We start from the raw sequence: 15,711 nt of genomic DNA, 5'->3' as shown, positions 1-15,711 counted from the left end.
GTGTGTGTGTGTGTGTGTGTGTGTGTGTGTGTGTGTGTGTGTGTGTGTGTGTGTGTGTGTGTGTGTGTGTGTGAAAGAGAGAGAGAACTCATGTGGTCATGGTAGAGAGTCTGGAGAGTTAAGAGTGGAGCCTAGAGAGTAAAGATAGCATAGTTGGGCCTGGTCTTTTTTCCTTAAAATGGACATTCTGATAGGAATCAACTAATCAGAACAAAGGGCTATAAGAAGGAGTATCCTTCCAGTGTGAAGTCCAGGAGCAGGATTAGGAGTCAAGAGTAGGTCCTGGAGAGGAATAAAAGCATATCTGGCCAGGGATTTTTTCTTAAAATGAAGGTTTTTTTAAATGAAATCAATTAGAGGAATAATATACTTTAACTATGGTGGACTAGCAAGTCACAATGACATTTTATTCTGTAGTTTCTAACCAGCATAGTATGAAAGTTTCTGACTGTACCCAAGACAGCCTAAGAGCCATGGTACAAAGGAGTAGCAGTTAATTCTAGAAGACTGGGTCCAAGTCTGCTATGGGCCCTAGCAGCAACAGCTACCAGACAGAGATGCAGGTTCTACTGAGAGAAGCAGGCTCCAGGAAAGCAGAGAGCAGAACTGGTCCCAGTGCCAATAGCTTAGCAGAAGAATCAGCACACATAGAAAGTAGCAAAAAGCAGATCAACTTTCTGTTATTGCTTATTGTAATCTAGTGCTGATTGACTCCTCCACATTGCTGCCAGCAAAATCCCCAGTGAGGACTTGAAGGCAACAATGGGTGACATTGTTGGGAAAGTCTTGCTTTCTGGTAACAAGGGGAAAAGTATACTTTTCTACCCAGCTCTCACAGAAGACATGAGGAGTCTTTCAGAGGCCTGTCAGGGGATAGAGTTCAAATTCTGTCCCCTTCCTGCCATGTACTCAAAGGGAATTCCTGATTGACCAGAGAACATTAAGTGGGGAGTGTCACACATCTCTGTCACTCATCATAAGCATTGGTAACCAGCAGGATCAAAATATTCTCTATAAAGTCCAGTTTAAATGGTTTCACTACCTCTTAATTGGCAAGTTTCCTTTCTTTTAATACCGGTCCCCATAACAAATTTTGAAAAGACAATTTTACTTCCTATATACCAGTAAAAAAAACCAAAGTATCAAAATAAACCAACCTTTAATCTTCCCAAAACCTTGTCTAAATCGTCTTTAAAGAAAGAAAACCTGCCATATGTGTACATGTACATATACACATCCATATGTATATATGAACATGTCTCCTGTTTTCTAATGAGAAAAGTAGCCATTTATATTGTGGTTGTATTCCTTTGGAGCTTATTGTGGTATATGGTATAAAATTTTTGCCAAATTACTTTCCAGTTTTCTCAGAAGTTCAAGTTAAATTTCTCAGTAAATTACATTCTGGAGTTTATCAATCATTGGATTAGTGTGCTTTAAGCCTCCCCACCTCTAAGCCCAGTTCTTATTGTTTAGTCTGTTCCCTGATTTACTTTTCTATTTTTTAAACCAGTATTGAATATTTAAAAAATTAATTTTTATTTTATTTTCAGCTCCAGATTCTCTCTCCCACCTTCCTCTCCAAGTATGGATTAAATTAGAAAATCAAAACTCAGTGCATATATAGTCAAACAAAGAGATGGAGTTTTTAATTTTTTAAAATTTGTCTTTACAATTCTGTTATTGTAAAAAGGATTCTCTTGGTTTTGCTTGCTTCACTTCTATCACTTCAAACAAATGTTCGCAGATTTCTTTAAAAGTATTCCCTTCATAATTTCTTACAAACAATAGTACTTCATCAACTTCCTATCATAACTTGTTCAGCCACTTCCTTGTTTTAGGGGGGAAACCACTTAGTTTCCAATTCTTTGCTACTGCAAACCAAGTGCTATAAATATGTTTGTACTAGGGGTTCTTTTTCTCTTTCTTTTATGTCTTTGGATACAGACGCAGTATCAGTATAACTGAGTCAAACGGTAGGTAACATTTTGTAACTTTTGGAGCATAGTTACAAAATACTTTCCAGAACACAAAGAACAGCTCACAACTCCACCAACCACAAGTTAACCATTAATAGACCTGTTTTCCCACAACCCATCTAGCATTTGTCATTTTCCTTTTCTGTCATCTTTGCCAATCTGATGAATATGAGGTGATACCTCATGGTTATTTTAATTTTCAGTTTTCTAATAAGTGATTTAGAACATTTTTCATATGGCCATTCATAATTTGTATTTCTTCCTCTATAGACCTTTGACCATTTTTCAACTGGGGAATGACTCTTATTTTTATAAATTTGAATCAGTTCCCTCCTGTATATCTTAGGAATAAAACCTTTATAAACTTGCTTCAAAGATTTTTTTTCTTGCTTCTCTTTTAATTATTTTTGTCTAAAAGCTATTTAATTTTATGTAATCAAAATTGTCCATGTTATCTCTTGTGACCCTCTCTGTCTTTTGTTTGGTCATGGACTTTTCTACTTTGCATAGATATGACAAGTAATTTCTTCCATTCTCCTCTAATTTGTTTATGATGTCACCCTATATAACTAAATCACATGCCCATTTGAAGGTTCTTTTGTTATATATGTTAGGTGATGTTAGTCTATACCCTGTTTCTGCCAGGCTGATTTCTAGTTTTTCCAATAGTTTTTTCTCAGATAGTAAGTTCTTCTTTTTTTCTTTTCTTTTTTTTTTTTTTTTTAAAGCAATTGGGGTTAAGTAACTTGCTCAAGGTTACACGGCCAGTTATTTCTGGGTGTGGTGCTGAGTATCTGAGATGGGATTTGATCCAGGTCATCCTGACACTGGAGCCCGTGCTCTTACTCGCTGAGCCACCTGGCCGCCCCTCAGATAGTAAGTTCTTGCCCCAACAATTGACATCTTTGGGTTTATCAAATTCTATGCTACTGTGCTCATTTGCTTCCATATATTTTGTACCTAATCCATTTTGTTGATCGACCGCTCTATTTCTTACCCAGTACCAAAAATGTTTTGATGACTATGTCTTTGTAGTATGGTTCTCTCATTTTATTACTCTAGCTAGCATTTCTCGAACTTTTAATAAAGAGAGGAGAGGGCATATACTTTTTTTCTGTGCTTATAGTACCAAACCTTCCAGTATTTTCAATTTGCAAATAATGCTATTAATAATACAATGCCAAATAAACTCTGCAAATTCTTATCTTCTTTCAATGTGTATTATCATTCTTTTGGATGTATTAATTCCAAATCAATAAACAAATATTTATGTATGTATGCAAAACATATATGTACCTATATGCATAAATATATAGGCACATATGTGTATATGTGTGTGTTTTCCTAGTACTATTTGTGATAAATACTACTAGAAGCTAGAAGCTTTCTCAATAAAGACATGAATAAAGCATGGATGAAATTATTCGTGCTTTCAGGCAATGTGGTGGCATATTTAGAAAGTGTTAGAAAATCAGCAAATGAACGAATTGAACTGATTAATAGCTTCAGAATAGTAGTGAGAGAAAAAATTCACAAAAGGAATACATGTATATATACATATGTGTATATATTAAGACATATATATGTGCCCTTCTTTATTATGATCAAAAGGATATAGGTATAAATACCTATATGCTTTTGTTAATAATAAAATGACAATAAAAATGACAGAAAGTAATTTTTCCCAAGTGCTTAAAATAGCAAAGTGAGGGCACAATTTAGAATATATAAATCTTCTTCTTGAAGTTGATTAACTTCATCAAGAAAACTACAAATCTATATCTTTATTATGTATATAGATGTAAAAAATTATTCTAAAAGACACTTATATAGATGAACATTTTCTTTCCTTATAGAAGAATAAAAGTTGAATATAATTTTTGCTATACAGACGACTATGCTTTTTTAAAAAATTCAGCCACTTTATTTTTTTTTCTAACCTATCTCCTATTTGATATGCATTAACTCCTTGTGGATAGATAGTTTATTTTATTTTGACCTCTGAATACATAGCCTAATATCATATGCAATTGAGTTTAATAATACTCTGCTGAAACATAGGAGTTCTAAGTGTGTGTGTGGGGGGGAAGAATCATTTGAATTTTCATAAATTCAACACAAAATTCACATTTACTCACCATTCTGATGCCTCTTCTACTGTCCTTCTTCCTGTAGCTGCCAATGCTTTTTGTCTATGGAAATTTTAACATAGAATATAGCTAAAGACTTAAATTCACATAACTGAGAAAGAAAATAAGGAACATCCTAATGATCTTTCACAGTTGTCACTAAGTCTTTTAAAGACATAAACAAAATAGAACCAGGAAATCACTTATTTTTCAAATCTAGGCCCCAAGTCACATTTTTTTTTTCAGAACTAAGTTTAAAAATCCAGAAAATGAAATAGATGTAAATGGAAACTGTGATCACATTTAGACTTACATCGTTCAGATGTTTTGGATTTTCCAGAATAATCTAGCTTTCAAATATTCTATAATCATTCCCATTAATTATTGAAATCTCATTGAAATTTGAATATTTCATCAAATAGTACTTGAACAAATCAAATGAATAAGCATTATAAAATAATTACAAAAAATTGAGAGGCAAAAGAGATGAAGAATCATAAATTAAAAAACACCATGATTATTCATGAAAATACATCTACACTCATCTTTATATATGTTTTATAATGCAAATATTATTAGTATATAGCATAATATGTAATGTATATGTAATAAATGTGAGGTAGATGGTAGATTGAAGGTGGAGTGGAAGTAATGATAAATAATGAAGATGTTTTTCATCATAAAGATCACAAATTCCATACTATTATAAAAACCTATACAATTATGATACCAGAGTGGTTGATTTTTCACCGATCTCTTTTTTTGTAAAAACTTGTGAAAATGTGTTCATTACATATGTATATGTATACACACATATAATTATTTTGTTTAAAGAGGGAATACTGCTTCACAAATAACAACATATAGCTATCATAAATAACATTTTGATCTGACCTAAACATCTCTTGAAAAGCAAGTGGGGCTTGTGCCAATAAATATTCCAAAGAGAGTTTTTTTTTCCTTAGGAAACTCAGTTGCTGAATGAATTACAAAAGCCTTCTCTATCCCTGAAAACTCATATGATTTTCTTCTAGTCATAGGGATGGATGTGGATACTGGTCTAGAATGGCACTAATGCCTTCTAAATGAATACCAGACCATGTTTCTAGGAGAGCTTGGGTTGGATTTAGTTTAAACTTAATCTCTAGTATTTCAGGTCGGTTTTTCCGAAGTCTGGCTAGAACATGCAGTGAGAGAAGGAGGATTCTGGTTGTGAAGTTTTTTAAAGGCCAATCAGAGGAATTTATATTTTATCCTAAAGGCCCCTGAGTTTATTAATTATGAGTGTGACATGGTTAGACTTGTGCTTTCAGAAAATCACTTTGGCATCTGGTTAGAAAATGCATTGGACTGGGGAGAGACTTAAGGTGGGGGTACTAATTTATTTTTAACCCAGGCCAGAGGTGATGACGGCCTGCCCCAGGGTAGTGACTATGAGAGCAGAGATATATGTGAGAATTTCTGGGGAGCTCAAAGGGACAATGTCTTACAATTAATTGAATGGGGTGAAAGGGGTAGGGGAGGTTAGCAACAAAAGAATATGGAATAAAGAATAACACCAAGGATTACTAGAGGGTGGTGACCTTGGCAGAAAGAAGAAATTTCAGAGAAGGCATGTTTTTTGGGGGGAAAGATGAGTTTCATTTTGGAGAAGTTGAGTTCTAAATGTTAAATATTTATTTTTATATTTTCTGTAAGAAATATTTTTAACTCTACACTAGTAAATGCTTATTGAGTGTTTGTTAAGATGGACTTAAAATAAAGAATGAGACATACTTTTTGGTCATGGCCAATGTGTGAATTTGTTTTGCTGGAGGTAGGGAGAGAAAGTACGGTGGGATGGAATGATAAATATGCATATAAATAAATGTTAATTGCCAAAAAGACAATGGAGTCATGGAGAACTCACACAGGACAAGCACTCACATGGTGGTTAGAAGTGATACAAGGACACTCTCAAGGTCTCTCTTAAGAATTTTGGAATTGATTGTGTGACATAGGAGACACTGGCACAGGACCGCTCAGTGAGCATGGTGTGCCCTCATCAGAGAAGGTCCTGTGTTCTATGAGCTAAGCATATTTGAAGCAATTAAAAAAGTGCAAGATGTACAAATTTAGAGAATCCACCCCAAATGTTCACAAGGACTTTGTGCCTGACCTGTGGTAGAACATTCTTGAGTTTATATCAATCTGATCAACCACAGTTGGACATACTGTAACTTAATTCTAGCATAGTGATGTCATTTTGGTCCTCTTAAAGAATGAAGGACAACAACCTATCTACCTACCTAATTCATTTATTCATTGAATTTGGGTGACTCTTGCCCGGGGTCAACCAGCTTCTAGATGTCAGGCAGAATTTGAATCCCAGGTTTTCTTACTCCAAGCCAACATTCTATCCACTATATAATGTTGCTTCTTTCTAAGGCAGAAGTCAGGATATTTGCTACTGAAGTACAGAAAGATGTCATCCATGTTGGAAACCATTCTTTGCCAAATTACACTACCCCAACTAACAACCAAAACAAAAATAAGAGGCTTATTTGTGGTCCAAATGGGAAATGTTGTTGAAATGAATTGCTTTTTTTTTTTTTTAGCATGCTATCTAGCATCTATCCATATAGATGTTTTTTGGATGATTAAATATAAAATGTTTTTTGGATGATTAAAATGATAATGATGATAATTCAGTTTACAGAGAAAAGTGTGAGCACTGAAGGTTATTTCATTCAACTTACCCTGTTTTAATATTAAAATTTAATTAAAAATTTTTTTTTGTCTCTAACCAAAACCTCAAAACCTCCTTGTGCCCTAAAGATACAACTGTAGAATTTTTTTCCTGGTAATTATAGATCTGAAACAAATTCATCCTAACAACCCCTGAAGTCAGTTTAACACAGAAGTCTTAATTTAAATGATTCACATAGTAGCCACTAAATACTGAATTATTGGTGGTAACAGTGCCTCAATTTTCTGTCCTGATAAATGGGGATTAATAATTTATAAATTTTTGACAGAAAGCATATTGACACAGCAGATGGAAAAGGAGGAACCCAAGAAATGTGATAGATCCATTCACAAGAAAACAGCTATATTCAAACCTATTTACTACTTTACCTTGGTAGTTAATAAAACTTTGCATTTCCAAAACTGCTGAAGTATATAGTAGACACTCAATAAATTACTGTTTATTGATTGATGGAGTACTCCTTGACACACAAACCTTCCATGTGATCATCTTCATTAAGCAAAGTATTTCTGTAAGGTTCTGAGCTACCTAAAGCATATATTTAAAACATTTACCTCCAAAAAAGTTAAAGAACATTGTTTTCAGAGTCTAATATTCAGTTAAACTTCTGGAGGAAGAGTTTCAAGCTTGAGATATAAGCCAAGAATGAGAGAATGGTAGTAACAGATGCCTGTGGCTTGAATTTCAAAGAGCTCAGAGTTACAGGTTCTCCAAGGCAAGCTTTCAGGCATATCAAAAGCAAAATTTCTAGAAAAGAGTACTCACGCTGTGTGCGCTGGGAACCCCATGGCCAGAAGTGCTTCCAAAAAAGGGAAGGTGGTTTGGTCTTTAAGCTTCTTAGCAATCTTTGTGTAGAGCTGAGTTTCTCTAGCAGCCATATTTTGCTACCTCCAATTAAATAGCTATGCCTGACAGACTAAAATCAGTATATTTAGTTTTATAAGAGAAGAGAGATTGAGGTTAAGTACAAACCCTACATTTACTTATGATCTCTCTGACAAAGCCAACATCCTGTTTGCAGGATGGTGGTTTCCTCTAGGCATTTAAGTAACATGAATTCTCATTTTTTCTTCTTCCTACTACATGCTTTTACTTGAACAAATCTATAGAGATTCTAGATGTCCAGTCACACCCATGCCAGGGAACTCTATGTAGATGAAAGAAAACTTAATGGTTTCAGTAATCATCTCCAGATTTATTTGTTTCTTGCATGTTTATTGTGTGACTTTTCATTTTTTTTAGAAGTCATCTCATAGCTGGGTGATTTAAATTGACCTTACTAGAGTGAAAATAAATGTCAGTTCCCCACAGTGTGAAAAAATTTGAGGTCCGAGACTCAATCTCATATTAGATATATTTTCTTTTTTTTACAAATTATTTTCACCTTTAAGAGAGATTGAATTAATATACATTGCATATCACCTTAGAAGTTAGCATTCTGGAGTGGATCTAAGATGGCAGAGTAATAAGAAGTACAGTGAGCTTCCCTCTCCCCCCACCCCCAAACTCCTCCAAATGGATCAAAGAAAATGCACCAAAGTCTTGATTAGGAAATCCTATAAAAAGTCACTGGGGGGTATTTCTACATCTCAGTCAGCATAGAAGACATACAGAGAGGTCCGTGGTCTCTGGTGACAAAGTCTAATCAGAAGCAGAATGCATGGAGCATTCTAGTACAGGGTAGCAATGTACCAGGTCAAAAAATGTCCCCAGATCCTGGGCTCTAAACCTGTGGAGGGTGGGAGAACAGATGCTAATTGGCATATTTGCCATCTCCTACACAATTCCAGTTCAAAGACCCAGGGCAGATTGAGGAGGAGATATCATCATGGGTGGTATTCTGGGGGTAAAGAACAGTTGCAGGCCTTTAACTGTGTTCTAAAAGGAGTAATTTTAGAGGCAAGAAGCAGCTGGGTGATTTGGCTCCCTGGAGCTTGCCAATATTTCCAGTCCATATTCTAACCCTGCCTGAAACCCACAGAAGACTAACCAGGGCAGGTATCCGAGACTAAAGAGAAGACTAGAGGTCTGTCACTCTGAACCAGCAGAGCTTTTCAGCTAGATGATAAGTGGCTGAATTCTTTAGCAGTGTACTGTTTCTCAGACCTAGACACAGTTCAAGGACTTGCAGAACTCACACCAGGGTGGGCAGCAATTATACTTTGCCCTGGATCAGACCACTTTAAGAGCACTGAAAGTTTGCAAGTACCCAGCCTGAGCTTTCCCTGACATCCTGAAATAATACAACATTCAATGTCCAAAGAAAGCAGCAGCAGGAGTAACACAGATTTTGAAGTACTGCAAAGCCTAGTCTTAACATCAAATTGAAAGTCAGGAAGTAGATTAGAAGAATGAATAAACAAAGAGACAAAAAAGAATTACCCCTTAAATGACAGGGATGCTTCAGACACAAAGTGAGAAGACAATGACTCTAAATCATCTACAAGCAAAGCCCCAAAGGGAAACACCATGTGGGCACAAATTAAACAAGAATGATTGAAAGAAATGAAGCAAGAGTTAAAAAAAATCAAATTATTTTTTAATATAAATGAAACAACAGGGTTGCAGGAAAAACATTTCCATGGAAGAAGGAACCAGAAAGGGAATTAATAGCTTGGCACAAGACATACAAAGACTTAGTCAAGCAACAAACTCTCTGAAAATTAGAATGAACAAAAGAAGCCAATCAACAAGACATTTTAAAACAAAGTGAAAAGACTGAAAAAAGAAGAATATTTAATATATAATAAAGCAAAAACAAATGACCTGGAAAATGGATCAAGGAGAAAAAAATTAAGAATTATTGGATTATTTGAACATTATGACCAAAACCAGAACTTAAACATTGTGTTTCAAAAGATTAGGAAAGAAAACTGCGGGGCGGCCAGGTGGCACAGTGAGTAAGAGCACTGGCCCCAGAGTCGGGATGACCTGGGATCGAATCTGGGCTCTGATACTTAGCACCACACCCAGAAATAACTGGCCATGTAACCTTGAGCAAGTTACTTAACCCCAATTGCTTAAAAAAAAAACCTCATGTAGGGGCAGCCAGGTAGTACAGCAAGTAAGAGCACCGGCTCCAGTGTCGGGATGACCTGGGGATCAAATCTGGGCTCAGATACTCAGCACCACACTCAGAAATAACTGGCCATGTAACCTTGAGCAAGTTACTTAACCCTGATTGCTTTAAAAAAAAAATATATATATATATATATATATATGAAAAGAAAACTGACCAGGTGTCTTAGAACCAGAGGGCAAAGTGGAAATAGAAGAATCCACTGGTTATTTCCTGAAAGAAATACCAAAACAAAAACTCCCAAAACATTATAGCCAAAGTCCAGAGCTTCCAGTGCAAAGAAAAAATACTGCAAGTCAACAAAAAGAATTTAAACACCGAAAAGCCAATCAGAACCACATAAGATTTTGCAGCCCCCATAATGAAAAAAACAAGAGTTTGGAATATGGTATTCCAGGAGGTAAAGGAGATAGACTCACAGTTAAAAACAACAACAATGTTTCCAGAAAAACTAAGTATAATGCTATATAGGGAAATAGATTTTTTTAAATGACATAGAGGTCTTCCCAGCACTCCTGATGAAAAGATAAGAGCTGTACAGAAACTCTGAAGTTCAAATACAGGAGTGAAGAGAAAAATAAAAAGATAAATATGAATGAACAGTAATAAGGGATTGGACAAGGCTTAACTGCTTATATTCTATTATGAGAAGAGCATAATGTGTCCCCCTGAACCCTATTATCATAAGGGATCATAGTGGGAACCTAATTAGAAGAGGCCTGAGAGTCAATTTATTATGTCTTAATGACATTAAGAGAAGAATGGGGAAGGGAAGAGGAATACACTAGTGAAAGAGGGGAAAGAAAGATTAAGGAAAATTACCTCATCTACTATATAGGTATACAAGTAGAAGTCTATACTGACAATGAGGAAGGGGCTGGGAAAGTGGCTGACTTTAAAATACACACACACACACACACACACACATACACACGCACACATAGCTTTTTGGAGGGGCATTTGGGGATAAGTGACTTGCCCAAGGTCATATGGCTAGTAAGTGTTAAGTATCTGAGGCTGGATTTGAACTTCTGACTCCAGGTCTGGTACTCTATTCACTGTGCCACTTAAGCCACCCCAGTGGTTGACTTTTGAATTGGGCTCTCATCTGAATTGTTTAAAGGACAAAAGGATATGCACATACAGTTGGTACAGAAATACATTTTACTCAACATGGAAATATAGAAAGGGTCAAAAAAGAAAAGAGAATTAGAGAGAAGGAAAACAATTTATATAACCACAATATTTTAAAGACAAATGAAACAATTAGGAACTCTGATGAGTGTAAATGAACATTCTGGAGCACTGATGGATACAATATGTTACCCACCTTCTTATAGAGAGGTGAAAGACTCATTGTGTAGAATGAGATATGTGTGTGTAACCAATGTGAAGATTTGTTTTGCTTGACTATATATATCTGCAATCGGGATTTTCTTTCATTCTCATTTGGAGGTGTGGGGGTGGGAATGAAAGAAGGCAGATTTTTTATGATTAAAAAAATTAAATTGTTTCTAAAGGAGTTAAAATTCTGTTTATTTCTTTGGAAAATAATACAAAAAGATTAATTTGTATAAGAGATATTACTTCATTTTACTCAGCTTCAATTTTTGCCCACCCCCCTTTAAAAATTCCTATCTTAAAACTGTCAGGATAAGATCTTTCCCAGTTACTTAATCCTAAAATATTTCATTCATCCTATGGAAAACATATGTAGCAGTGGACTCTTCAGCTCTCTTTCAGATTTAGATATGCTAAATTTCTACTTTCCTTGCAATCCCTGTACACAAAACTCATACCTTATGGACTTTTGTACAGGCTGTCCCTAATACCTGATAGACTCTCCTTAGTTTATGTCACAGAGAAACTCTAGTTTCCTTCAAAGCTTAACTTTGCTGCATCTCCTACAGAAAGCCTATTCTGATACACCCTTCCTTACTTTCTAGTGTCTTCCCCATTCCCTGGAATTTACTTTTATGCACTTTGCATAAATTTTGTATTTATTCCTTTCCATAGATGCTTCCTCCTGATAGAATATTGGCCATCAGAAGTCACTATGGCTGGCCAGGGTGTGACCTTTGCTTGAGGTATCTGCTCCCTTGACCCTCTGTCAGGCTGGTAGAGGAAAACTCAAAGATTTCTAGTGCAAAGCCAGCTGTCATCTAGGAGAAAATTATATTAGTTCAGGTGGTGGAGTTTTCAATCTAAGTCCTAGTTTTTCCAGCCCCCCTCCCCCAACAACAACAAAACCCTGAATATTTGAATATATGAATAGTAAACAGTTCACAAAATGCTTCTATCCGCCAGGCAACATTTTCGTTGACAAACCAGGAGAATGATTTTACATCCAGTTAAACTGAACTTTTTCATAGGTTTCTCTTCCTCTCTCTATATTGCAAAACACAAACTTAGGAAATAGTTAAAATGATCTTACCTTTATCTAAACAGGGAAAAATCATTGACTTTAAAGTTTGTCTCTTGAAGAGAGTCTTCCATCTGGGTTGCTCCCACTCCTCCCCCGTCCCCAGAATTGCAGCTTGCATGCATGGCAAATTCCATCCAGATAAAATATCACTAAGCAACTAGGTGGTATAATGGATAAAGTAGTGGAGTTGGAATCAGGATTGACCTGTATTCATATCTAACCTTTTCTATCTAGACATTCATTTGCTGTGTGACCCTTGGCAGTTCATTTTAACTGTTGCCTGCCTCAGTTTCTTTCACCTGTAAAATTGGGATCAAAGTAGCATCTATCTCACAGGGTTGTTGTAAGAATAAAATAAGACCATATCTATAAAGAAACTAATCATCATTATTAAAATAATTATATTCTATTTTTTTTTCTCCCTTAAAGCAAGAATTACCACTTCATAGTGTTTAAATAATTATCCTGGATGTAGACTATGGCTGAACCAATGGGGGATGGATAGGACATGCATTATAGCTCTGAAAACCATGCTGCCTTGTCCCCATAGTTACTTCTGGAAGAGTTAGGGAAGAAGAGCAAGAGAGCATTTATTAAGTGCCTACTATGTATAAGGCACTGTACTAAATACTTTTACAAACATTGCATTTCATCCTCATTTGACTTTTGGTAGGAAAAAAGAGTATCTGATGTGTTATTGATTGTAATAATACATTAAAATAATGATGTGTTTTTGAATACAAAGTGAATTTTTTTAGCTGCCATGTAATTATGATCAGTTATAATAATGGAACAAGAAATAAACTATAAGAGCCCAATTTTATCCTGTTTTATAGTCATCAGAACTATGTGAATGTATTATGAAAGTCAGTCTCTGAAAAATCACCATGTTGCTGGTCACCAAGTTGAGAGGTGGTAATGACTATGTCTAGATAAAGAGAAGGCCCATTGCTCTTAATATGCAGCAAAGACAGGATAAATTGATCAAGAAGCATTTTGGGATATACCACCTGCTACATGCTAGGTGCTCAGAATCCTACCCATATGAGGGGGAAAAAGCATCTGAGATGAAGTATCCTAAGTATTAGACTATCCACCAGCAGGAGAAGAAGGATTGTATTCTAGTTGATTGGATTCTAGTAGGAGAGGGATGTAGAGATGTGAGTGTTATCTTGCCTTAGGCACCTCCTGCCTGGCCATTCAGCTGCCAAAATGATTTTTCCTAAAATGTAGTTCTGACTACTGGAATTTGTTGACCCATGTTTAGGAAAATCACTTTGGTGGCTTAATGGAGGATAGACTGTCATGGGGAGACACTTGTAGCAGGCAGCCCAACTAGCTGACTGTTGTAATAGTATAGACATGAGGAGATGAGGGTCTACAACAGGATGGTGGCAGTATTGGAGAAGAGAAGAGGGGACATTGAGAGATATTGCAAAGGTGAAATTTCTAGGCATTGGCAACAGATTAGATATGGGGAGAGGAGTGAGTGAAAGTGAGAAGAGGATGACAAAAAGGTTGTGAGCCTGAGAGATTGGGGGAATTGTGGCACTTAAAGTCGTAATAGGGAATTTAAGGTGGATAGGGTTAGGTGAAAAGATAATCAGTTCCATCTGGGACATGGTGAGTTTAAGATATCTGCTGGACCTATGGTTCAAGGTGTCTGAAAGGAAGAATGAGACTGGAGGTCAGCAGAGAGGTTGGGGCTGGAAAAATAGATTTTGCAATCATTAGCACAGAAATCATAATTAAATATATGGGAGCTAATGAGATCATCAAGTGAAATAATACAGAGGGCCCAGGACTTAGTGCTGTAAGATGATACCTATGGTTATTGGTAATGATCTGGATGAAGATTGAGCAAAGGAGACTGAGGAATGGTCAAATAGGTAGGTGGAGAACTAGGAGAGAGGAATGTCATGAAAACCTAGACAGAAGAGAATATCAAGGAGAGGAGGATGATTGACAACACCAAGGCCTGCAGAGACTTCTAGAAAGCCTAGAGAGATATTATTGTTCAATCATTAAGTGAAACATTTAGAGAGATTTTTATTCAATGGTATTATGACCTCAGGGTGGAGCCCTTTCAGAGTCATTGACATTTTGGGTAAGGAAACAAAAACTTATAACAGAAGAAGCTATGATATTCTCCTTCCCAAAGGCAATAGGGCAGGCTAGAGACTTGATGATGTAATGGTGTTTCTTCTCTTCCCCACAGCAGGCTTCATACAGGTAAGAGATAGAATATGATCATAAAGGACTCACCTCTCCATTTCACAAGCCAAAAGGAGACTGAACACCAGGCTATTACCTGAACCTCTTTATTCTCAGTCTTATATTCTTTCTAGTACAAAACACTACCGCTTTCCAATATAGCTTACAGATAGGGAAGCCTAAATTGAGATGAGCTTAAGCCTATACAAGGTAAGAGATTGAACTGCATATCTGTGTAATTTGCTTTGTAAAGTTTCATATATAATTAGACTTTGAGACTTTGATTTGCCTCTTTACAGAGGACAGGTACAAACTTGGACTAATATGATATCTATTCTCCAAATTATGTCATTTTGAGAACAAGCCAGGGGGTGGAAGGCCTCCATACTAATTCACTTATTTTTGTTTTATTCACAAGCTGCTTCATTGGACTATGAATTTCTTGAGATCAGAAATTTAGTTTTATCATAGGGGAGAAATTTCATGTCATGTCTTAGTGTCCAATATTTCCATGAATATGATAGACAATTTTAAATGTATACTGTGGTTCATAGATAATAGAATTTAGAGATAAAAGGACCTGTTGAGATAATTTAGTTCAATCGCCTTATTTTCACAAGGGAGATCAGAGGCACAGAAGGTGAATAGTGTGTAGCAGACTAAATATTCTAACACTTTAACTTTAATCCTAGACTATTTATTACTATTTTTATTGGACCAGTAAAATAAAAGGACCAATAAAACAAAGTTCAGCCTTACCCTAGTGAGAAACTACCATTGTACTATCCCTAGCTTCCTATGCTATTCTTAATGAAAATGAAAACAATCTATTCAAAAGATTCTTTTTTGAGAGGTCCCTGGAAGGGTTTGATTACCTTAGCTGCTCACACTAATTGAAAAAGAGGCAGCCTTTTTTTTTTCTCCTTCCCCATTTCTGTAGTCCTGCCATGTAGGCTATCAGATATCCATAGATAGCTTGAATGTCACAGACCAAAGCAATAACATCGTTTGCTACAATTACTGAGTCTGCAGTGCTGAGTGATTGGTGAAAATATTTCCAAAGTGGAGTAATTTGTTAGACTAGTTTCCCACTGAGTTGATTTTTATAATGAAAAAGGAAAACCTTTTTGTTTTGA

At 35.9% G+C, this 15,711-nt stretch overlaps 1 protein-coding gene across 1 annotated transcript in view; it reads right to left on the bottom strand.

Annotated features, from left to right (window-relative positions):
* The window catches only part of UBASH3A (ubiquitin associated and SH3 domain containing A), a 131,603-nt gene extending 123,667 nt beyond the window's left edge, over nt 1-7,936 (bottom strand). The window contains exons 1-2 of the mRNA XM_069063412.1: nt 7,623-7,936; nt 4,118-4,171 (exon numbers count right to left, since the gene is read on the bottom strand). Coding sequence (XP_068919513.1) covers nt 4,118-4,171; nt 7,623-7,735 — 167 coding nt within the window. The 5' untranslated portion in view covers nt 7,736-7,936. The remainder of the gene's footprint in view (nt 1-4,117; nt 4,172-7,622) is intronic.
* Between the last annotated feature and the right edge of the window lie 7,775 nt (nt 7,937-15,711).

Source organism: Petaurus breviceps, unplaced genomic scaffold (assembly GCF_028583685.1).
Source record: "Petaurus breviceps papuanus isolate PSGF00001 unplaced genomic scaffold, PetGlider_PUasm1.0 90574, whole genome shotgun sequence".
In the NCBI taxonomy this organism is placed as follows: Eukaryota; Metazoa; Chordata; class Mammalia; order Diprotodontia; family Petauridae; genus Petaurus; species Petaurus breviceps.
This window is presented reverse-complemented; position numbering and strand designations above follow the sequence as displayed.